The sequence below is a fragment of the Cladophialophora psammophila genome (assembly GCF_000585535.1).
Source record: "Cladophialophora psammophila CBS 110553 chromosome Unknown aczJe-supercont1.1, whole genome shotgun sequence".
Lineage (NCBI taxonomy): Eukaryota > Fungi > Ascomycota > Eurotiomycetes > Chaetothyriales > Herpotrichiellaceae > Cladophialophora > Cladophialophora psammophila.
The window spans coordinates 2825356-2848659 of NW_006912922.1; the positions used below are offsets into that span (position 1 = coordinate 2825356).

Genomic DNA, 23304 nt, shown 5'->3' on the forward strand with positions numbered 1-23304 from the left:
TTAAGGAGACCTTTGAGGTAGGGATAGCCTTTAAATGATGAATTAGTCCAACATTACACGATATACAAAAGCGTAATATCCGTCACTGTGTTCTTTACAAGGGATGCAGTGTGTTTCGAATCGCTCTGCTCCTATTTTCGTGTATCGTTGGCTGGAAAATGTGTATGTACTTGCTATGGAGTCATGCCACCGTCGATTGTATAGACTGCGCCTGTTGTAAATGTGGCTTCGTCGCTCAATAAGAATGCAATCAATGCGGCGACTTCCTCTGGCTTCCCTAGCCGATTGATCGGGGCCAGTGGTTTATCACTGCCGGGCATGTTTACGTCACGAGCTATACCAAGCATCTTAGTGTCGATGCTTCCACTACAGATACAAATTAGCGGTGGATGTCTTACACAGAGATAGAATAGGGGAATAACTCACGGTGCCACCGCATTCACTCTCACATTCCGATGACCATTCTCCATTGCGGCAGTCCTAGTTATCCCAATGACAGCGTGCTTGCTTGCACCGTATGCCAGCAGGTTGGGTATGCCTATCTTCCCGGCGACGCTGGCGGCGTTGACGATAGATCCTCCATCTTCGATATTTCGTAACTGGGCTCTCTGGCAGGCCATGACCCCTCTGACATTTATCGCCATGACCAGGTCGAAATCTTCGTCCGAGACTTCATGAGCAGCCTTCAATCCGATTTCTCTCCCAACTGTACCTGCCAGGTTAACCCCTCCAGAAAGCTTGCCGAAGTGCTTTACACTAGCTGCAATCCAGTCATCCACTTGTTTAGAGTCTGTGACATCGACCTTAGTAGTGAGGACATCGATTTTGTGCTTGTCACGAATTTCTCTGGCAGTGTCATTAAGAGCCTTTTCGTCCATGTCGGCCAAAGAAAGGCTCGCGCCCCTAGCGGCAAGCAAATCAGCGGTCACTGATCCTATGCCTCCGGCCGCACCAGTGACAGCAATGACTTTTCCTTTCAGAGATGTCATGATTGAGTTCGGTTCTCCGTTGGCGGTGGAATTCTGGCTGGTCGAAAGACCGGAATGAGCATGAAACTGCGCTGACTTGATAGAAGACTCAGAGCTCCAGGAATAGCTTTTCTCAACTCGTGATCCACACTCTCAGAACTCGCTAGACTGAACGTTCTTCTTTATGATATAGTGGCACTCTTGTCGAAGCTTTGTTACTTTCAGACCATCTGAGTGCACTGAAGGACGTCTTTCCACTGCAGCAGCGGGCATTTGGTGTCAATACACGCAACGCAAATAATCCCCCTAACAATGTGCAGGGCCGCCAAAGCCCATAATAGGCTATGTAGAGCCATCTCCAATCCGCATCTCTCTCGGCCCTGTTCATTCCGCAAGTGGATCTTCTGGCCATCCACCTTCCGTTCCAAGCTCGCCTCAAAGGGTGCCGCTTCTCTAACTCCTGCGGAGAATGAATCGATTGGTGAACCGTCTTTTAAAGTTTTTGACTAACCAAAGACGGCCGGCTCGTGGGGATCCCAACATTTGTACCCAAATTTTGCGAGGAGTCGGGTTGAAGTCTATCTCGTGGCACAAATTTCCCAAGCATAGGTCTGAAGGCAAGCTGTAGAGTTCTTGCAGGCTGTGGGGATTACTACGGACATTGTCAGAACTTTACGAATGACGCTGAATGAGCTCCGGTCTATCAGTCGGAGTGAGCCTATCTGCATAAGAAAACCTTTCTAACTGTCAGCTGTTGCTGAAAAAAGGACCAACTTCTCATCCTCAGTATAGTCTGGCTGCTTGTCCCCGCCATCCACGATACCGAGATACCATGTTGGATCTCGTCCATCGAGCTCGCGCACCGTAAATCCATTACCCCAGAAATAGAATCTGTTGGAACTCTCATACCCCATCTCAAAGTCTTCATACCGTGGCTGCATCGTCTCCACGAAGTGTGCTCTTGATGCTGGGTAGAGACGTGGGTGTCCGTCGATGGTGCCGCCTTTATACCAGCTTCGACATTTTTGATTCCACACAGTTCTCTTCAGAAACAGGTCCGAATGCTCTCGAAACTCGGCGGTGACATCGGCCTTGGGCGCGATGGAACGTATATGTTCAATTTGGCATTTCTCTATGATTTTGAGCATATATTTGCATCCATGTTCAATGGGAGGAAGGAGTGACCCATTTGTTGCACTGTATGGTCCAATAGAGAGAAAATAGTTTGGGAAGTCCGGTATCATAACAGAAAAGTATGACACAGGATCTTCGGCCCACTCTTCCCTAAGGTCTTTGCCATTCGCAATGACTGGAAACCTTGGAACATAGGATGTATCGAATCCCGTTGCACAGATAATGACATCAACTTCGCGTTCATTGCCATCAGCATCGATGAATCCTGACGGGATGATCTGCTGGACGTCTGCCGTATAAACAGTCACATTTGGTTCCATCAAGGCTTCCAGATACCCATTTCCAGGGGTGGGCCGGCGGCATCCGGGTCCATATGCCGTAGGAATGATTCGTTCGATCAGATCCGGGCGACTTTTTAACTTCTCCTCCATCTGCCTGCGAGAAAATTCCTTAGCCATTTGTGCATCCTTGGTGTTGATAAAGTTGAAGTAGAACCGTTGACCTAGCTCAGCGTCCAGCATTTTGACATAACGAAGTTGTTTGACGGGATCCTCTGCAAATTTCTTTTTAATATCCTTCCCGTATTTGAAATTTTGGCCATTCGGCCCAGCAAACCTGGAGGCAAATCCTGCACTGATCCAAATGGGAGACCGAATCCAAGTGTAAAGCTGCTTAACGATCGGTTGGATGTTAGCAACGATCTGGACACCGGATGAGCCTGCCCCAAAGACGGCCACCCTTTTCCCATCAAGAACGGTAGACTCGTCATAGGCAGCCGAGTGCAGAAGCTTGCCCTTGAAACTATGAAGACCCTTGATGCTCGGCCATTTCCAGTTGTTCAAGAGGCCGCAAGCATTGACGAGAAAATCGCATTCATCTTTGAAGATTGTTCCATCGGGTTTCCGAACCTGGACTTCCCATTTCGCAGTTTCAGAGTTCCAACTCGCATGAACGACCTGATGCCGCAATTTGATGTACTTCCGCAGCCCATGAGCGTCCACAACACCTTTGAAGTATTCAAATATTTCACGAGCGTCAGAGTAATAGTGGGACCAGTTAGGATTCATAGCCCACTGGAACTGATAGATGTGAGACGGGATGTCGCAGCCGCATCCAGGGTACCTGTTCTCCCACCAGGTGCCTGAGACCTCATCATTTTTCTCATATATTTGCAAGTCGAGGTTCGCTAAGGCCTCGGAAAATTTGGCCATGCATATTCCGGTTGCTCCAGCGCCAATCACAATAACGCGCCTGTGCTGAGGTAGTCCATGTGGCTTCTCCAATATCGAGTAGCCTCTGCTGTTAACATTCTGCCAGCCGCAAACTTTAGCGGCCTCTTCTGAGTCGGCTCTGGGGTCGTCCTTTGGGAGATTTGGAAGAGGAGCCATTGCCTTAACATAATCTTGACAAGACTCAACGTTATTGTCAAGCAAGTCTTGTAGCATCCCAAATTGCGGTTATGATCTTTTGAGGAGTTGTAGCTCTAGTAGACAGCAAACGTATATATTGTTAATGGTGTCAGGGTATGGCTATGGCCACTCGTCGGGATTGTCCTCTCAGTCTATTTTGTGCCATCCGCTAGAGAGCAAAATCGTTGCTTTGGGGTATACAGACAATTGTCGCCACTGTCCTGCAGAATGGAGATTGACGTCCGATGCCGCGGAAAATGTTATCAGCTATAGTCTCACCTGACCATGGCAATTCAGAAACCATATTTGACACCTGTGGGGTCCCTAATTATTCCGCTACTTTTTCAATGGCTCTTTGCCACTGCCATCAATCGGAATTGTCTTTGAGGAAGTCGAAAGGCAGTTGTGATTTGAGCTTTTCCGCTTGTCTTAGCTAGCATGGCCCTGCATGGTTTTGACAGGGAACAACGTGATCTTCACATTTAAAGCCTTCTTGATAGTCTCAAATTCGTTCTCGCTGATGATATCGCTACCCAAAGCTTATCCTGAATTCTTTCAACAGTTCACCCAGGATGTCGGTCCAGAAGGCACTGAAGTTTAAGCCTCTTCACCCTACATTCGCTGCTGAAGTGGATGGTATTGACTTTTCGAAGCCGATACCCGACTCTGTGATCGCGGAGGTTCAGGAGGGTATCGACAAATATGGTTGTCTAGTGTTCCGAAATGCAAACATGGACAACGACACTCATGTTTCGTTCACCCGACGGTTCGGTGAGCTAGATTCAATGCCTTTCATTCGTCGCCGAGGTCGATTCCCAGACCAACCACACATTTTCGACGTATCCAACTTGGATGACTCTGGAGAAATAGTCAAAAACACAGACCGCATAACCGCTATGCTGAAGAAGGGCAATGAGCTGTGGCACGCCGATATGCAGTACCACCCGCGAAGAGACAAATATTCTCTCCTCCGTGCAGTGGAGATTCCTCCTAAAGGCTTGGGTGGTGAGACAGAATTTGCAGACTCCCGCACTGCTTATGAAGACCTCAGCCAAGAATGGAAAGACAGGCTCGAGAATTTGGTATGCGATTGTTCTCTGATCCACAATCGCCGATTGGCCGCTCCTGATCTCTATAAAGATGTGGATCCATACGACTGGTCTATTTCTCGCTTCAAGGCGGTTTACCCGCACGAGGGGAGCGGACGCAAAAATCTATATATGACCAGTTACGTCTACAGATTTCAGGGATATTCCATTGAAGAAAGCCACAGGATGAGAGAGGAGCTGATTGCGCACGGGACGCAGCCAAAATATGTGTACAAGGTTGCTTGGGAGCAGCCCGGTGATGCGGTCATGTGGGACAACACAGCCGTCTGGCATCGAGCACTAGACGCGTCGGAGTACATCTTCAAGTACAGGAGGGACATGCGCCGCACAAACACATACGACAATGGTCCATATGCTTGGGGAGAAAATGAGGTCGGGAAGGACTGGAAGGTGCAACTGCCAAAGGATCCTCTAGCACATGAAAGCCAGTTCAATCGAGTGGTTGGGTAGATAGTCTAAGCCAATAAATAATTTCCACCGCCTTGTTAGCTGAGTGAGGGACAAACACCTAGAGACTATGAGACAAAACTTGGAAGACTGAAGAATGTTCTATTGTAAGATACGAGACCACGGGAGGGAAGAGTAATCCATTGATGTATTGATGTGCTCCCAGCAACCGAGGCCAATCTCACTGCCTCCGAGTTTTGTGTAGGTTAGTTGTGTCCATGAGGCGTTTTAATAACCGAATTCACGTGAGAGAAGAAGCTGTTGGTTCTGTGTAGTGGAAGAGCATTTTGGCATACCCAGTACAGTTTGCGGAAGGTGGAAGACGGAAGGCGGAAAATAACGGGCGAAGTCCCAGCATCCGGGTGACAAATACTTTTTTTTGTTGCGAGGGAGGCTTCTAGCACTTATATTTTCAATCAAGTCTTCAGTGCCTTCCTAGAAGCACGCTTGAGCAAAGCTTCACATTACTGGAATAACTCATCTAAATTCAGGATTGCCGAATAAAACTCAAAATGGGTCGACTGATTCCACGCATCACTGTCTATAATTGGGCAATCGTGATGCTGCTTGCTACTGGCCCGATGGCGTGCGGTTATGCAATGTCGTGTCTCAGTGGCGCGATCGGACAGCATGGCTTCTATGTGTCCATGGGCTACACTGACGACCCCAGTGACCCTGATTATAAGCGCACGTCACATTTCCTCAGCGCGGCCTCTGGGACTTTCATCGGAGGTGCCTCAGTAGGGGCTGTTATGGCTGCTTGGGCTGCAGATGCGTTAGGCCGAAAACTCAGCCTGCAATTGACTACACTGGTCTATATGCTCGGTGGATCACTGCAGAGCGGTGCTGTCAACCCATCCATGTTTCTTGCGGCGCGGTTCTTGTCTGGCGTTGGTATGGGCTCGCTGCTTGCAGTAGCGCCAATGTATCAAGCTGAAGTCTCGCCCCCAGAATCACGCGGATTCATGGTGGCAATGACTGGCTTTATGTTTGCGATTGGAAATTCACTTTCTTGCTGGATCAATGTCGGCACTTATTTCAGGGGTATCAGTGATCCCGAATCAGGCTTCGCGTGGCGGTTCCCTCTTGCCGTCCAACTGTTACCTACCTTTATCTTACTGCTAGGATCACCTATTCTCCCAGCATCGCCGCGGTGGCTCATCATGAAAGAGCGCCACGAAGAGGCCTCGAATATCCTACGCCAGCTACATGGTCATTTAGGAGAGCAAGCAGACGAATACGCAAAACGCGAATTCAGTCAGATGTCCAGGCAGATCGCTTTCGACTCCAGTGTTTCAAAACGAATCGGGCGTTTTCCTATTATTCGGACAGCTTCCAACCGAAAACGGGTTTTCCTGGCTTTTAACTTGCTTTGGGGCACGCAATTCCTAGGCCTAACAACGGTCGGAATCTACGGAGTCTTGGTGTACCAGCAGCTGGGAATGACGGGGCCTGTGCCATTGATTCTGCAGGCGATCTGGGTCAGCATTACAATACCAGGAAACTTCATCAACGCAGCCCTAGTCGACAAAGTTGGGCGTCGCCCTTTGCTCCTGATCGGCACATGCGGCATCCTCATGTGTGTGATACTGAACTGCATCCTTCAAGGCTTATACCTAGAGCCTAACTACAGACCAGGGCTAAAGGCATCTATTTTCCTCACCTTCTTGATGATCTGCTTCTGGTGCACATGCATAGATGCCACTCAGTTTGTCTATATCTCGGAGATATTCCCAAGCTATATACGTGCACAGGGACAGGCAGTCGGCACGTTGGGATTGACACTGTCAAATGTTATCCTCCTAGTCGCCGCTCCAATTGCCTTGGATGCTATCCACTGGAAATTCTATCTCGTCAACATCTCCTGGACCGTGCTGTTTATAATCACAATCTTCTTCCTCTACCCCGAGACCAGTGGGAAGTCGATCGAGGACCTCAGTGCTACCTTTGGGGACACCGTGGTCGTCAGCTTCGAAGACGCTGTTTCAGAGGATAAAGTGGAGGTGCAAGGGGATGGCAAGATATCGATTTATGATACATATCAGCAAATTGAGATTTCCAAATGATTCAAACACGAGATAAGAGCAACGAGATAGTGATTTGCGTTGACTTTCCACGAACAGGGGGGACTTCTTCAACCATGAAGGGGGAAGTTGCAGATGTGAGCTGCACGCAAAGGTACATATAACAGAGGTCGGAGAGAGCAGAAGAAAGACGTGCCTATCATCTAAGCTAGCCTGAGCAGCAATATCGTGAAGCACCATGGTGGATAGTTGCGGGATAGTGAGGGTGTAAGGTATATCGTAAGGCTCTGCTTATAGTTTTCCGATGGAAACTCAGGATCTGAAGAAAAGGGAAGTCTTGGAAGCCTGCAAGATCAAGAGCGTTCCCAATCAACTCTTGTTCCGCAAAGTGATAATGCCTTTGGTAGTGGACCAATGGTCCCAGGAATCCCCTAGTAAAAACCCTATGGATGGTAGGGACCTAGAAGCCGCCAGTCCAGATATACCTACATTTTCCGTCTTCCGCAGCGAGATCCACCTCAGCGGCGGATAACCACACCGTCAGGCGCGTGACCGACTTGTTCAACAGAATCTTCGTTTACAACTCGTCACTTCAAATATGACTTCAAATATGGGCGTGAATGCATGAGCATTTTCATCTCTCAGTCACTTGTTAACTCTGGATTTCTCTCGACCTTGAATCACGGCAGTCTGGGAGAATGGCTACGTGGGACCCAGACTCCGACCATTTGCCAAAGCTCAACGAGCTACCGAGGATACCTGGCGCGCCCGAATATGCCGCTTGGTTCTGGGGACCAGATGATGAGGTGAAATTTTCAGTCTCCTTGGGTCCTTCATTTTACTTCTAGCTTTCTGTTGAGCTCGAGTCCTAACTTCTTCACCACTCACAGTTAGGGCGGCTAAATCTGCTTACACCACGAAGGGTGATTGAAGCTTCAAAGTTGATCCAGACAGGGGAAAGGACATGTTTGAAGTAGGACAGAACCGACTCCATTTGTGATTGTCGATGTAAAGCGAAACTCTTCTGATGGGAAGCTGATCTCCGACTTCGAAAGTCTCCCTGCTGAGTGGCCTGAGCCTCCATTTTTCGGACGTCCGTCCTTCAAACATACCGTTTTGAAAGTTCGACCTTATGCATTCGACGACTTGTATGAGTTGAACACGCAGAGCGGCTCTCAATGGGACGGATTCCGCCATGTGAGCCCCCGGTCAGACATCTTCTGGTCTTTTTGAAGGTGCTCTCATTGTGATGGGCTTTTCTAACTGTGTCGGAAAGGCGGGCATTAAGCATAATGACGGGTTTATATGGTACAACAATGTATTGTCTCTTTGCACTCGATAAATTTGAGGGACTCTGCTAACTTGGTTTAGACTACCGTCGAACAGATCGAAGACGAGTCGGGCAGGATCGGCACCAGCGTCTGGGCCCGTCGAGGAATCGGTACCATATATCTTTGCTCTGTTTTAGAAGCATCAGTGAGCTGACAACCATCCTATTGAGTTGGCCGAGGTGTCCTCATTGACTTCTACGACTATTGCGGGAAGTCTTACGACCCATTCACGCCCCGAAAAATTACAGCTGAAGAGGTTCAGTCCTGCGCAAAGGCGCAAGGTGTGGAGTTCAGGTCCGGCGACATTTTCATTGTGAGAACGGGCTTTTCGGAGGCATATAGGAAACTCGAAAAGAAACAACGCGAGGAATTGGGCGCGAAGGCCTACCTTGAGCTACAATTTGCAGGTCTCTCGCGCGCTCATGAAATGGTTGAACTGCTCCACGACAACTATTTCAGCGCCGTGGCAAGTGACGCACCTTCTTTTGAAACATGGCCGATGGACGAGCCAGAGCACCTTCATCATTGGCTACTCCCCCTCTGGGGCTGCCCTATTGGCGAACTGTGGGATCTTGAGGAATTGGCTGCTTTGTGCAAGAGACACAACAGGTACACCTTCTTCCTCTCCAGTACTCCAGCGAATGTGAAAGGTAAGTCCGTATCCCACTCGGAATCGATCAGCTTTAACGGGGTGACCAGGAGGAGTCGGTAGCCACTCTAACGTTGTGGCCATATTCTGACTTGCTACATTTGTCATTTGCAGCCATGCTCCCCAAGACAGGTCAAGGTCTCCAAAGATTGACTCCATCAACCGAACAAAGATTTAAACAAGTCCAAAAAAATTGACTCCGAGACAGGCGTGAAGACTTTCCAGCAAATTTTACTATAGCTTCTATATTCCGGGTTTAGCTCTTGATAAGTAATCTCGGGGGTCTAATGAAAAGCTGAAGAAGTCGAGGGCAACGAGGAACCCAATGTATTGGGCGTCAGGAATAGAACTTCAGTTTGAGAGGAGAGCTCCCACTGCGGCACAAACAGAGGCTCGAATACTCATAAATTGCTAGTTCTCGCGGCATTCATTCCCCGCTGACACTGTTGCAAAGTCGATTTAGCACCAGCCACCAGGAAATTTGGCTCTTGGCCAGTAAGTAAGAACCTGAAACCCATCTCCACCTTCCGTCTTGCAGATGCTTCGGTTGCACCGACTGTGCCGATGACTACATTGTTCCTCTTTCCTGCCTCAAGAATATTCTGCAATGCATTAAGGTAGGCAGCCTCTTCACCGTCACCACCAGGGAGCCCCATGGACTGTCGAAGGTCGTAAGGCCCGACAAAGCAAGCTGTTACGCCTGGAACTCGCAATATTGCTTCAGCGTTCTGCACGCCCTCCATAGACTCAATCATTGGAATGATAGCCACTTCTTTTACACGGTCTTTCATATACTTCGTGACGTCGGCCATGGGGTCGACATCGGCATATGGGGCGAGAAAAGGCCCAAAGCTTCGTTGACCTCGTGGTGGGTAGATGGCCCGTTGGATTATGTTTTCGCATTCTTGTGCAGTCATCACCATGGGAATGATGATACCGGCAGCTCCAGAGTCCAAAGCCCATTTGATCCATTCCACACCATGTGAAGGGGTGCGTATTACTGGAACACACTGTCCACCTGATGCTGTTACCACGGCCTGGACTAGGGTGGACGCTTCCCTGGGAGAGACCGGGGCATGTTCCATGTCAATGAGCACCCAGTCGAAACCCACTCGTGCTGTGATCTGGGCACAAAGGGTATTTCCAATTGTAACGGCGGCTCCAACGAGATTCCCTTTCTCCTTGAGAAGATTAGAGAATGATTGAAGCCTTGCAGCGGATGCTGCCGGCCTGGGTGTCTGCCTTTTCTCAAAATTAGCCACTGCATAGGACAAGTATTCAATGCGCCCGCTCAGTGAAAATGAAACTATAGGACTTGCCCTTCCGAAGTATACATTGAATGTAGTGTCGTGAATAGAAGTTGGAAGCAAAAAGAACTTAGTGAGGAGCTGGTCCTCGAGGAAATTCAAGGTCGCTTTGTGAGAACGGCCCCTTTTCCATCTCTAGAGTTAAAGAATTAAGAGATTAACCATCATAAGGGACGTCGAAGCCTCTCACCAATCTGTGAATGCTTCATTCACCAATAACATCGTTCCAGAGAGATGAACGAAGAAGCTATGGTAGCCATGCGAGGAGAGATTGGGCGCAAGGAATTCCGCTTGCTGAGAGGCTAAATCGTGCCGATATCCGATGCGCAGGGGTTCCACCTAGCCTCTCTTAGGGCCCAGCGGCTTTGAACGAAAGAGCATGGCTGCGAAAGCACTGTAATTAAGAAACCTGCCCTCAAAAAGTTAGCATTGATAGGCTGCTCTAAAACCTGAGAGGGGCTGGCATGTTGCCTTGGACTCGTATCTTGCGAGGGTTTTCTTCCACAGTAGTCCGTAGCTGTCAACACCTTTCCCTTGCCATCTCGCTGCATCCACTCCACACCTGCTCCATGCGGGGAGCCGAGCCTGAGGGGCGCATTTCTCATCAAATTATGCAGGCAGCTTCGTGGAAAGAGGAAGGCTCTCGACACGTCACAGCTCTGCCACAACAGCAAGCCCTGGAATCCGTTTGGGAGGCATTGCACAACCATGACTTCTTCAGGTTCGAATGCTGTCAGAGTCCGCGATAAATACACTTCGCGAGCGTGTAATGAGTGCCAGCGCCGTAAGCGGAAGTGCAGTGGCGAAAAGATATGCCGAAATTGTCGCCATTGTGGTACCGATTGTGTCTTTTCGGAGCCACGAGGCTCCAGGCATTCGAGGGCAACAGCTTTGCTCGCGCCAAATGTTACTTCTTCGGATTGGGTCAACGTTGATAATCGAACGAACCAAGGTCCCAACCTTGGTACGGCCGCCGGAAGAGACAATGCTCCTGAGACCTTGGCTGCCAGCGCACAAGAGCTGCAAGGAAGCCGCAGGAATGCACAGAACGAACCAGAAAGAGCACCAACACAGCCTCAGGGTGACCAGCAAATGATGGTGCAAATGCTGTCACCAAACGCACCAATATTCGGGGACAATCAGGGGCAGACTCCCCTTAGCACTATCGACACCGAGACGTCCTCCCCTCGAGAAAGCGTTTTTGAACGCAACACTAATTTTATGACTGGTACCGCTTTTTTTCAGCAGATCGATCTCCTCGACCGTTCTGTGACTCGGGCACAAGGGACAGACATGAAAGTCGGTGGCTTCCTGGGAAGTTCGACCTTTGAACCAAATACTTGGGTCGCAGACATCTACCGTGACATAGATCAGACGGTCGAACAGGCACGAGTTGCAGACGCGACCAAGATCCACAGGTCATTGGACATGTTCTTTGCAAATGTGCAGCCGCATTACCCATGCATGAACGAAGGCTACCTGCGTGCGCAATTCTCTGCCTTTGTCGCAAACGACTCAAATTCTCTTACAAAGAACGGTTCGGTACAACTAGCCGCTCTTCTGCAATTTATCATGGCAGTGGTGAGCATTTTGTGCGACGGTTCCACCCAGGGTCAATACCTCCCGGGATGGAAGGAGTTCTGTCGTGGTGACAAGCTCCTCAGTCACGCTACGTGGCTAGAGAGAGCTAATATTGTGACGATTCAAACGCTGCTTGTGAAAACGCTATATTTCATGTATGCGGGGCTTTTGAATTCGGCCTATGATACAATGGGTACGGCGGTACGGCTTTGTTTCCAGTTAGGGCTACACAATGAACCCTCATGGGGTGAGGATTGCAAGTTCTATGACAGAACATACCGGCAGCGAGTTTTCTGGTCGGTCTTTTGTCTGAACCACAATGTTGCTCAGACGCGCGGTGTGCCTGAACTCCTCCGGGAGTCAGATCTCAATGTTGGCCTGCCCAAATGCGTTGATGATCGCATGCTATACCCGGATTGTCCTTCCCTGCCGGAAATGCCTACAACTTCTCCCGTTCCCTACCTCTTGGAAACTATCAAGTTGACGAGACTCTCCTCGGAGGTCTGGGAAGCCATGTTTGGTGTACGAGCAAAGAAGCCGGTCAGCCAAGATTTCATTGCTGCCATGGACAATAAAATTATTGAATTATCACGAGAGATCCCTTCCTCACTCCGTTGGCCTCAAACTGCTGGATCCCAGCAGATCTACGACGGAGCACCGTCTTTCATCCAACAACAAGGCTTCATTTTGCATCTACGCATCCTGTACCTGCGAATGCTGCTGAGGCGAGAGGAAATGATCAGCCTGGCCTATGGGAGGAAGGCTGCACAGCTCTGCATCGACGTGGCTACGGAAGTTGTCGCTGCTGTCGAGGCATCTTATACTTCTCAGAGATCAAAACGCTGCGAGCGTCACGCTTATCTACACCATCTGACCGGTGCTCTGGTTCCCATGATCTGCATCATTGTTAAACAGAATAACTCAGATGATTTGACCCGGCCAGCTATAACTCTCCTCAACAAGTCCCTCAAAATTATGGAGTCCTTCTCTCAAGGCTCTTTCCTGGCTCGACGCATCTTACAACAACTACGGCGACCCATTAAGGTGGCTCGGGACATTATTGAATCTCAATGGCCTCAGAATGCTCGATCTGGCGCAGCTCCGAATACGATTACAGCGCCTCTGGGTCCCATACAGAATGGTCGCTGGAACAGTGGCAATGTTAATCCTTATAATGATTGGGACCTTTCTCTGCCGCATATTTATCAGGAGCCCTTCCAAGACCCCATGCAGAAGTCATCGGAAATGCCTTTTCTATGGGATGATAGTAGTGTAGATCTTTGGAATAACTTCAACTGGTCAGGGTAGCTTGTTGCCAACTCGTTTACGCTGCTGGGCTGTTCACTATTCTGCTCCTTATCACTATCAATACCATCTTTACAGCCAGGAGGCTGACAGTATAATGGAGTTGGTATATTCTTTCAAGATTCAAACCATTTGTTACAGTCGTCATTACTGGGGGCCAGGCTTATTGAGATGCACCACTCTGCCGTCGCCCAACCGAACGACAAGCATGCCCTTCACGGAGACAATCTCAGATCACCAGGCACCTTTTGGTCAGTAAAGCCCCAGGGAACCCCGATAGTATGTTTTGGATCTGTGATGATCGTGTGCTCGTTCTGCATCAGCAACGGAATCTTCTTTGCTTCTAGGTGCCGCCGGACCTTGGCAAGATCTCTCACTTTCCACGTGAGCGCGTGATATGTGTCAAAAGGGGCATTCAACTTCAGGTCCTCTGCCGCAAAAGATCCTGCGCGAGTAGGAACGGCAACTTCATATACACCGTCTCCGAGAGAAATATATGTACTATCCGTTTCAAGGAGTTCATTGCGGCCCTGGTTGATGATTTTGCCCTTCAATATGCCGATGAGGAAGTTGAAAGCTTTGGCGGGATTTGCCGTCAGAATTGTGTGATGCGAACAGAATTCTAGCGAGAGAGGGTCGTTCTCTGACACAGGAGGAAGCTTCCAGCCAGGTTCGGCTCGGGGATCAGGAGGTCCCGTGGCGTCGTGGGGATAGATTTGATACCGTAGCCCAGCGCTCTCGGGAAGTGTGAAAAAGAGCGTTGCATTCTTGAAGCCTGTGATAGGGGGTTTCTTGAGACTGCCCAGACGGTTTGCTTGGTCGGTGCTGCGAATTCCGTTCTCAATGCACACCTTGTAGATCTCGTCTGCGCCGTCTACAGCCAGGCCAAAGCAGAACAGGTGTCCTGGTTCGCCAACATCTTCCAGGGACTGCCGCCCTTCGACAATGTACTTTGTAGGGTCAACGCAGTCGAACATGACCTCGCGAATCATTGTGAGGATCGAATAGTCGCGGGGATACGTGGGACATTCCTCTTTGGGTGGAAGATTGGCCTCCACCGGAGTGCTCTCCAAGTTAAACACGTCGTGGAAGAACTTTTCGCACGCTTTCAAGTCTGTCACTTTGTGTGTGGGATGCCACATATACCGAACCTTGTACGCCATGATAGTTCAGGTTTTGGCTGGTTGACTTGGGTGATAGTGTGGTAGAGAACAAAGCACAGGGCTCTGTGCTCTAAGAATATGCCTAACTTCTCACGAAATATAGAAAACTTTTATTTTACGAGGCGTGAGCGTGCGGACATAACGTACCGGGGAAGTATTGTCCTGGTGATAACACACATAACCCGGAGTGGAACCTGGCGCGGAACAATCAACCAAGGTTTAAATGGGTATGAGAATCATTTATTCACCAAAGCGCTGGTTAATGGAACTACGGAAACGAGACTTAATGCAGAATAGAAGAAATTTCCATTGTTTCCAAATGCCTAATAGCATCAGCAATAAATAAGGGGCCGCAAGTCGTGATGGAATAATTGTACGCCTTCATCGTAGGAAGACTTTTATCACATGTAAATTTCACCACCAATACGGAGTCAATTTTGACGGAAATTCAGTCTTTTGACTGAAGAGGCTGCCAGAAGCTTTTGATTATGGCCTACGTGCCGCTTCTGCCTAAATCCGCTCTTAGAGACGGACGGCTAGGTTGATACGAGACGAATATCAGCAACCGCCTTTTTCTTCGAGGGTGATGAACAATGTTGGAAGGACTGACTGTCAGCTGAACGGCTAGCGAAGCCTGGAAATAACGAAGCGACCACGACTATGGGTGGGAGGTGTGTCCGACTTGTGTCTCTCCAAAACCCCAGGTTGTTCCGGCTGAAAGGTTCTGTGTAACACACTGCTATTTCACGAAGGTAACTAGCGGTACCCTTGATCCAATAATAGCCATTCATCGGCGAGCACGAAACCTCTCTATAATTCGATTAGAACACGATGCACCCATCATTCCTTGCTGGCAGTGGAACTGCACATTCCGTAATTCCGCTCATTAATCGTCGCCTCCTGATTCAGTTCCGCTTAAATTCCACCTCCGTTTCCGCTTTGTTTTCGGCCGCTAAATCTGGCCAACATTGGGATGTTGGACTTTCATGCGAGCCAGAACCTAGAGAAGAACTAAGAAACCCCACTTTGAGTCCGAATTTTGGGCCGACAATCCAGCCGCAGGCTCTTGGTCGATCCGACGTTTGAACCGAAGCTCTACCCGTGGAGGGGATGCCTCTGGGCGAGGGAGATGAGTTGCTACCACGTGGGAGATCAGGGCTCTGCCAGATCAATTCCAGCATTGCAAGGAAGGGTGATTGCAATCATCTCTACTAACAATCCATATTTGCTCCTTAGGATTACGGCTTGGCTCGCGTATAATAAAAATTGACCTCCCCCTCCTAGCACTGAATGGATGACGGCAAAGTCCTCGATCTAAGTCGAAACCAACAGAAAACAATCTGTCCAAGAGATATATGCTTGATGCGAGATGGAATTTTAGTACATCGAGTTACAAAGAAAGATGAGTGCTCTGCATCAAGCGCAATAAGGCATATCTCAATACCTTACGATGAATCTGACGAACTCTCTGAGACCGAGAGCACGCCGCCATCAGTATCAGATCCTGGAAGTGAAGAGACGTTTTTTGAGCATGACTGTTTCGACATCCATGATGTGCTCTTCGATTCGAGTAAGTCACTTACCTCGCTTTCCCGTACAAGATTTGGCTTCCGATCATAAAACTACAGTTGGATTGGAGCGGGTCTACGAATGTTGGCAAAAGCTACACGAGAGACGCGAAGTCAGCGTTAACGACGACTTCCAAATGGTGGGTGAAGCCTTTCAACCTATCACAGCTATTCAAGTAGATAGTTTTGCAAATATTAACTAAGTTTGAACAGTCTGAAGTGCTGCTACTGTCGAAAAGCCTTCGAGATGAGCTCATCGAGGTATACTTTAGGCAGTTCCACCCGATCTGCCCAGCAGTAGATCGGACAGGGTTTCTCAGATGGTACCAAGCGCCCGAGCAGGATGCCACCGTCCATCCACAGCTCATGCAATTGGTATTCTTGTCAATCCTATTCGCAGCTTTATCCCATGTTGATGAGAATTTACTGCGACGCGAACCGTGTGGCTCAGTAAAGCATGCACAGAAAGCTCTTTTCTCGTCTGCTCAGAACTTGTATCACCATCTCGAACAGGAGTTCACGGGAGCTGAACATCTCGCGCAAAGTGCATTGCTTTTGAGTTACTGGAGTCCTTGCGACTCCATTAGGGAGGTCAATAGTTACTGGGTGGAGGAGGCCATCCGCCACGCCGTGGCGGGAGGAATGTCTGACCTATCATTTACTCATCACAGAAGGATCATTTGGTGGTGCTGTATCATCCGCAACCGCATGATTTCCCTGGGTCTGCGCCGATTCAGTCGGCTAGAGAGGCGGCCAGAGGGTCGACTGCCTGAGATAACTGATTTTTGCGATGACAGCTCAGGTCACCACTTAATATCCATCGAAGCAAACCTTTATTTCACACGGGCATTTATATTGTTGTGTAAGCTGACAAAGATCATGGTGGACTCGGTGAGGTTGAAAGATCGAGACTACAACGATGCCTGGGCCTTCCCCCGAGACCAACGAGGATTCGATATGATGGAAGAAGTTGGCAAGCTAGACGAGAAATTGAAGGTCTGGGGCGCCAATTTCGCGCATCTTTACGCCTCATTACAGGATATGAATGTCCCGAGCACTGACCTCGTCATCTTCCATCTTATTGGACTAATGCATCAGTACGTTTGCATCAGTCAAATCCTTTGGGAATTGAGATACTAATCCCTGTCTGCTGCAGGTTTGCTGTCTCAATTTTATACGAGCCATTTCTAAGGCTGTCAAACAGCCGTAGCTCTCGGGCATGGTTTGTGAAAGATTTGGCTCTCCTCAAACTCAAAGAGGCATCAAGAAACACAGCTGCTATCACAGCATCAATGCTCCGATTCGCAAGTCCGAAGGACTTGCCAATTGTTTTGTAAGTAATCGCCCATCTTGGAAAGTATCTTGTCTAGGACCGCGGGTATGTGAGCAAAGAGACCAAGAATCTGACATGACATGATAGGCCACCATGGATAATCCTCCCGATTGCGTTGCATCTAATCCAACTGAGCGAGCCGCAAGACCTAGACATGAAGACAGAAACCACCCAGCAACTGGGATACCTGATGCGCACGCTACACACCTTGACGTGCAGATTTGAGGGTGTTCAGTTTGTCATCAAAATCATCAACGCCATTATCATGCTTGTCAGGAACTCCACAGAAGAGTTGGTACTAAGTCAACCTTTCGCTTGGTCAGGGACATCACAGAGGCGGGGCTTAGGAACGCGGTACACGCGACTTGAGCAGGACAAGGTTGTCACTCGCGTGCTCGAGGCGATCAAAATGGGGCTCGCCGACGAAATTGTTCAGACATGATGTCCAGAATTTCTCAGAGGATCTTGATTTGAAAAATTATGTTGATCTGCTCTCGCGCGCTGTCGATCCTTCTCTTGCTTCCAAGTCGACTTTGAAATGACTGCATTCTTGTCCCAGGCGTAACAACTTTTCCATCTGAGCCCAGAACGCAAAACATAACAGAAGATGCGGCGAACGTGACGTACGAACACCAAGCACCCTGTCCAGATCGAAAAGAAATTAAAGAGATATTCTTCATCAATTTGCATTATTTGCTGAGCAATAGCACAAGCAATCATTCCAAGGACGCGGCCAGCAAGCCTTTGTCAAGGCCGACAAGGCTGCAAAAATAAAGGGGCTAGAGCCTTGTCCGTCATTGGCTTCTTGGGGCCAGCTGGTACTGGCTAAACCGCGATTTCCGCATAGGCTGTTGCACGTTGTCGCACACAAAACTGCTCAGGTAAGGCCAATATGTGGCTCAATGGCATAGCTCAGATAGGGGCTCCTCTCTACATCTGCAGCCTTTTTTTGTGAGGTTAGTCGGCTTAACGTGTATGTCTATGAGGGTCTCAATAGACCTCCCCGAAGTGCCAGCGGCATTGCGGTCATCGCCTCTCTACGTCTCGTAGAGTGAACTTAAGTGGGACGACGAAACTGATCTACGATATAGTATACTCCGTATATCTACCAGAGCACTATACTTCGGTCGCGAAACTCCTCCTCAGTCTCCCGTTCTAAGCGACTAGAAGCCCCCTCCCTGAAGTAAAAGCCGCTTTCCTCGGGACATGTCTCTTTTTTCTAGTGTAAAAAGGTAAAGGCGCATGGGGAAGAAGCGGGGGAGCGATTTGGCTGGCAACATGCAAGGACAAAAAGGACTAGCATTCTGTCTGTGACTGTGAGGGTGGAAGGTAGGAAGGACTAGCTGAACATTCAACAAGGATAGCGAGAACGACAGACAGTGACATTTCTGCTCGTAGGCAATCGTTGCCGGCGCGCTTGACAGTTTACAGTGCTGGCCGTGTGCCATTCTTTACAGTTTTATGAGAGTATTTCATGGTTTTTAATACTGTCTACTTATTCCTGAGTATCTTCTGTGCCCTTTTTCACTCCCTAACGCCGCCGCTGTGCTAGGCGCTCGTTTCCCTAGTCATTACCTCTCTGTGGGTGGTGTTTGTGGTGGTGTTGTTTCGCCAGCGCCGACCAGAAAGGCATTCTCGATTACCGACCTGCCAGATAGGCCACTGTGTGTTGTTGCACGTGCATGCTAAACCCAGAAGTGCTCAATTACACTACGAAGAAGTCTGTTCTTTTATATAGAAGCTTATATCCTAGTCTAGGAGTCCCCCCCTTCGCGTAGAAATTTCTCTTCCCTTATAGAAACTTTCTCTATTTCTATGAAAAATCTCCTGTTTAGTGGAGAAGGATCTCCTACCGTAGAGAGGATTCTTTTATGGTAGAGAATGCTCTGTTCTTGTGGAAAAATATCTTCTATTGAGTAAAAGCTTGTTGGTTTGCGTAGAAGACACTCTCCTCATGTAGAAGTCCCTTTCTTTAGGCAGTAGAGATATCTAGGTATTCAGCCACTGGCCTCTCTTCGCCGCTTATGTGGAGTTTGCCCTTTATCATATGAGTGTCTGCGTTAAGGACAATATCCTCCTGGCGAACGACAACGAGATCCGTGCCCTCAAACAGAAGCGCAACTTTCTCCAAGGTCTTTCCTTGGGTGTCTGGAAAGAAGAAGTAGATGATCGGCGTGGTCACTATCGTGATCAGATAAATACCAGGAAGAACTTCCATTCGATATTGGCAATTGCAGAGGAAGCCGATTGAGTCCAAAGAATGCTGACAACGCAAGAGGTGACGACGTTGATGGTCGCACCTTTGCTTCGGAGATGAGTTGGGTAGAGCTTCGCACTCCAGTAAGCGCAAGGCCCTTCGGTAAACGCAGCACTAAAGACAGGATAGATATATACGAGGGCGACACCAGCAATCCGAACTGACTTGTTGCTGGAATCGGCCGAGAATTGTGCCGAAACAGCAGTATAACATGACAAAAGAATCACCATGCTCGAAAGGCCCAGTGCAGCCATAGTGGGCCGACGTAATCTTTCTGCGAACTGATAGTCTCTGTTAGCCTCAGCATACAATGACGAATTTCATAGCGATACCGCCAAAAAGAAAAAGGAATGTCGAAACTCTCAAAGGAGCTTGGGAAAAGAATCCAACCCCAACGTAACTAGCCAAAGGGTACCAGTGTTTATGCCTATCGCGTGGAACTGGGCAAATGCGCCTCTCACTTCCGGCGGGACACATTCGGTAATCGATACTGGAATGGACATTGACAAGGTCAGTGCCCCAAACCCGCTGACGAAGCGAAATTCAATGAACATGGCGATGTGAACCGAGCCTGCACAAAGAGCCGCCCAGGCCATCTGTAAGCCACGGTTAGGCCAGAAGAATAATACAAGCTCATAACAGTCGAGTTAGGAATAGTCTGCAAAGTAAAGGAGCCTTACGAGGACAGCACCCCCTATGTAAATGGATGTCTTCCGACCAAAACGATCTCCGATCTAGTGGCAGAAAATTGCTTCCAAGACGCCACTAGCGTAGTAAAGTGAGGTCGTTGCACCGATAAGGGCCGCGGCGTTGGAGTCATTCAGTTTCATATACGGATAAAAGCTGGGTTGTGCAATCATGTTTCCAATCACCCCGGCAGAGTACGCATACGAAACGGAGCCAAAACACACGACAATGAAGCTGAAAATAGTCCGAGCACGGAAATGCCTCTTCCCCCTTTCTTCGGAGGGCACGGTGCTCTCGACATCTTGATTCTCGTGAGTAGCTCTCATTTGCATTTTTTTCTGTCTTTTAGATGACGGATTCCTCGATCGGTCCAGAGCAACGCTGTAGATGCTGTTTACTCGTGCTAATGGATGTGGATGTGAAGTAATTTTCAAGAGAGCGATGGGTGCTAGACAATCATATAGAGGCTGATCCCATTCGGACTGTTAACTCCTGCGACGCAAAACAAGTTCATAATCTGGATATCCGTGTCTCTATAGAGCTCACTAAATGAGTCTTTTCTGACGTTCGATCATTTGCTAGCTTCCACGATCCTGCTAGCGAACGTATCTAGTCAGCGAAATGGAACGAAAGCAATGAAAGAAATGTGTTCGATTTCCGCTCTAAGCTTGCACCGGACATGCGGAAGGTGATTCGTAGCCGCAGTTGGCGCAATGGCCTTTTGGGCGGCGAGGATAAAGTTTAATATACGTGTGTGTGGAAACAGACGGCAGCCATGCTGAGGTAAACATGTACCGGGATCAAGCGGCCATGAATCGACGAAGCGTCCTAGATTCGAAAGCAGGAGCGAACCAAAGCCTTGATCGTTTCATTGCAGGACTTGTTCAATTGAATAATTTTGGGATATCTACCTTCCTGCATTTACTCGAATAAACAGACCATCTTTGCAAGATTTAATCCTTTGTCACGATTGTCTGCTAAGTTTCGATGAGATGTGCGAAATGATTTCTTGATTGTCACCATCTCTTATCATTGATGTTCAACACAGTTCATCCCAATACTTTTGCCACATAGCCGCCGTCTTCGACGCCGCCTAGCTTTGTTGTTAGAAGATTTTTGTCAAGGATCTCTTGCTTTCGTTCCATAATCTCCGTTGACATCCCACTATGTATGCTCTTAGACTCGAATTTTGGTAGCACAGAATCAGGGGAATGACGCAAAGTCTTACGTTGGCAGTTGTATATCTTCCGCTCATAAACTCAGCCTCATCGCTAGCAGCCCAGTTGATGACGCCTCCGGCAAGTTTGTTGGTGTCCACAGCGTAGAAACGGTATATATCCTCGAGTATATCTGTGACAAAAATACCTGGATGAACAGCAACGGCTTGCACTTGGATCTCTTCGTTACTCTCAGCATGGGCGTACGCGGCCAACTGGTTGATGATAAGCTTGGAGAAAGAGTCGGCGGATTGACCTGGGTTGACAATATAGCTTATCCCCGAACTGACATAGACGATCTTTCGTTTTAGGGGCTTCTCCTTCGAGGTGGTGGGTTGAGTGAGGAAATATTTTGTCAGCAGCAGAGATCCACGGGTGTTGGTGGTGTGAAATGAAGCGTAAAAGTGTATTGGACTATTCTAAATCTATCTGGTCGGGGAGGTTGCTTTTATAGCCATAATTACTAGCGTCTTGGCGTATTTCACAGTGGTTAGGTCATGATCTCACCATTTCTCAATATCACAGGTAGTAATCCATTGATCAGCCGCCGTTTTTGAAACTGCATTACTGACAAGTATGTCAACACCGCCTGGAAAGTGCTCTGATATGGTCTTGAAGGCTGCAGTTATTGATGATTCTCTGCTTATGTCAAGGTCGAGAGCTAGCACTTCAACAGAAGAGTCGATACTTTTGAGGTTTGCCACCGTGTCCACGAGGCTAGTTGCTTTGCGAGCCGTGATGATAATTGCGCGCGCCCCCGCCACAGCAAAGACGGGTGCGAGAGCCTGTGAGGTCAGCCATGAGCAACTCAGAATTGGTTCCCATGGAACGTCCAGTCAATGCCTAACAGATCCTCGACGGAGATACTCACATCTCTCCCTATGCCTTTGGATGCTCCTGTTATCATGACAACCATCCCTTTCTGCGAGAGCTCTGGACGAGTCGGATCTATCGTCGGGTATGCATCGCGATATATCCCTTTCGTGAAACTTCCGTGGATGCTCAAGTCATGTGGCGTAGCGCCGTTCAAATGAACCCGTTGAGTCATGATGGTTTCTAGGGGTTTCTAGGATATATTTGTCGAAATGATGCTGTTCAGTTGCTTTGGTGAACTAGAGAAAGTCAATATCTGAGCATTACCACGAGGCGCTCGATGTCAATAGTCTGGTAGTGGGATGTGCTTTGCTTTCTCTGGTCGAGTTGACAACCTTCCGGGCCTAGCATTGGGTTTCCGGGGTTGAGTGTTGAAGATTGAACGGTCTTCTTCGTCAATCATCATATTCCGCATTATTCCGCCAGTAGGAAACCAGTCTCACACGTCAGATTGAATCGGAAGATATAGGTGCAACATCAGTGTTCAATGACACCTCTTCACGGGTCCGTAACGACTCGGTCGGGTTTGGCCTTTTCAACTCACTTCGAACCCTGGATTATGACGGCCCATAGCCTTTCTTTGCGACAGGATCCCAGGTAAAGTTCCGCCGTAGGAGTATTGTTCTCGAGTTCAATCGAGAAGGCGTCTGAGATATTGAGGGCTTTTCTCCATTGTATTTCCACAGACTAAGCCTCGCAATCAATGGCCATAAAGGATGTAGAAACGATGAAAAAGAAGGAGCGTCGAGATGATGGGGCAGAAAGTTTGCAGACACTGGCACCCAATCATCAGATGGTCCCGACTTTTACTTAAGATGTGGCTTACCGTGGCTAGCATCATCCGACGTTTAAGGCTAAATCTCCCTGATAGTGTGTGGACTGCTTCAGGTGTGCACAGGCAAGCCAAAGGTCCCCCTTTACCCGGATTAGGGCCCAAATGTG

At 48.7% G+C, this 23304-nt stretch overlaps 13 protein-coding genes across 13 annotated transcripts; 6 read left to right on the plus strand and 7 right to left on the minus strand.

Moving 5' to 3' along the window:
• Positions 1-173: 173 nt before the first annotated feature.
• On the minus strand, positions 174-989 carry A1O5_00974 (uncharacterized protein; the record flags this gene model as incomplete). The annotated part of the gene is made up of 2 exons (XM_007741593.1): positions 174-366; positions 427-989. 2 exons carry the CDS (start codon positions 987-989, stop codon positions 174-176), a joined length of 756 nt encoding a protein of 251 aa, XP_007739783.1.
• A 719-nt stretch (positions 990-1708) lies between these two features.
• A1O5_00975 (uncharacterized protein) lies at positions 1709-3490 on the minus strand (the record flags this gene model as incomplete). Its single annotated transcript, XM_007741594.1, has 1 exon — positions 1709-3490. The coding sequence occupies one exon, from the start codon at positions 3488-3490 to the stop codon at positions 1709-1711; it is 1782 nt and encodes a 593-aa protein (XP_007739784.1).
• A 593-nt stretch (positions 3491-4083) lies between these two features.
• A1O5_00976 (uncharacterized protein) lies at positions 4084-5070 on the plus strand (the record flags this gene model as incomplete). Its single annotated transcript, XM_007741595.1, has 1 exon — positions 4084-5070. The coding sequence occupies one exon, from the start codon at positions 4084-4086 to the stop codon at positions 5068-5070; it is 987 nt and encodes a 328-aa protein (XP_007739785.1).
• Positions 5071-5579: 509 nt separating this feature from the next.
• Positions 5580-7133, plus strand: A1O5_00977 (uncharacterized protein; the record flags this gene model as incomplete). Its single annotated transcript, XM_007741596.1, has 1 exon — positions 5580-7133. One exon carries the CDS (start codon positions 5580-5582, stop codon positions 7131-7133), a length of 1554 nt encoding a protein of 517 aa, XP_007739786.1.
• Positions 7134-7789: 656 nt separating this feature from the next.
• A1O5_00978 (uncharacterized protein) lies at positions 7790-9162 on the plus strand (the record flags this gene model as incomplete). The annotated part of the gene is made up of 7 exons (XM_007741597.1): positions 7790-7897; positions 7982-8064; positions 8147-8288; positions 8368-8409; positions 8463-8532; positions 8593-9072; positions 9122-9162. The coding sequence occupies 7 exons, from the start codon at positions 7790-7792 to the stop codon at positions 9160-9162; spliced, it is 966 nt and encodes a 321-aa protein (XP_007739787.1).
• Positions 9163-9472: 310 nt separating this feature from the next.
• On the minus strand, positions 9473-10156 carry A1O5_00979 (uncharacterized protein; the record flags this gene model as incomplete). Its single annotated transcript, XM_007741598.1, has 1 exon — positions 9473-10156. One exon carries the CDS (start codon positions 10154-10156, stop codon positions 9473-9475), a length of 684 nt encoding a protein of 227 aa, XP_007739788.1.
• A 1314-nt stretch (positions 10157-11470) lies between these two features.
• On the plus strand, positions 11471-13267 carry A1O5_00980 (uncharacterized protein; the record flags this gene model as incomplete). The annotated part of the gene is made up of 1 exon (XM_007741599.1): positions 11471-13267. The coding sequence occupies one exon, from the start codon at positions 11471-11473 to the stop codon at positions 13265-13267; it is 1797 nt and encodes a 598-aa protein (XP_007739789.1).
• Positions 13268-13479: 212 nt separating this feature from the next.
• On the minus strand, positions 13480-14427 carry A1O5_00981 (uncharacterized protein; the record flags this gene model as incomplete). Its single annotated transcript, XM_007741600.1, has 1 exon — positions 13480-14427. One exon carries the CDS (start codon positions 14425-14427, stop codon positions 13480-13482), a length of 948 nt encoding a protein of 315 aa, XP_007739790.1.
• Positions 14428-15717: 1290 nt separating this feature from the next.
• On the plus strand, positions 15718-17135 carry A1O5_00982 (uncharacterized protein; the record flags this gene model as incomplete). Its single annotated transcript, XM_007741601.1, has 3 exons — positions 15718-15997; positions 16056-16135; positions 16209-17135. 3 exons carry the CDS (start codon positions 15718-15720, stop codon positions 17133-17135), a joined length of 1287 nt encoding a protein of 428 aa, XP_007739791.1.
• A 152-nt stretch (positions 17136-17287) lies between these two features.
• On the plus strand, positions 17288-17770 carry A1O5_00983 (uncharacterized protein; the record flags this gene model as incomplete). Its single annotated transcript, XM_007741602.1, has 2 exons — positions 17288-17328; positions 17416-17770. The coding sequence occupies 2 exons, from the start codon at positions 17288-17290 to the stop codon at positions 17768-17770; spliced, it is 396 nt and encodes a 131-aa protein (XP_007739792.1).
• Positions 17771-19518: 1748 nt separating this feature from the next.
• On the minus strand, positions 19519-19839 carry A1O5_00984 (uncharacterized protein; the record flags this gene model as incomplete). The annotated part of the gene is made up of 1 exon (XM_007741603.1): positions 19519-19839. The coding sequence occupies one exon, from the start codon at positions 19837-19839 to the stop codon at positions 19519-19521; it is 321 nt and encodes a 106-aa protein (XP_007739793.1).
• A 180-nt stretch (positions 19840-20019) lies between these two features.
• Positions 20020-20544, minus strand: A1O5_00985 (uncharacterized protein; the record flags this gene model as incomplete). The annotated part of the gene is made up of 2 exons (XM_007741604.1): positions 20020-20181; positions 20266-20544. A coding segment is annotated over one exon (225 nt), but the record flags the coding sequence as incomplete, so codon positions are not given.
• An 833-nt stretch (positions 20545-21377) lies between these two features.
• A1O5_00986 (uncharacterized protein) lies at positions 21378-22537 on the minus strand (the record flags this gene model as incomplete). Its single annotated transcript, XM_007741605.1, has 3 exons — positions 21378-21903; positions 21997-22274; positions 22361-22537. 3 exons carry the CDS (start codon positions 22535-22537, stop codon positions 21378-21380), a joined length of 981 nt encoding a protein of 326 aa, XP_007739795.1.
• Between the last annotated feature and the right edge of the window lie 767 nt (positions 22538-23304).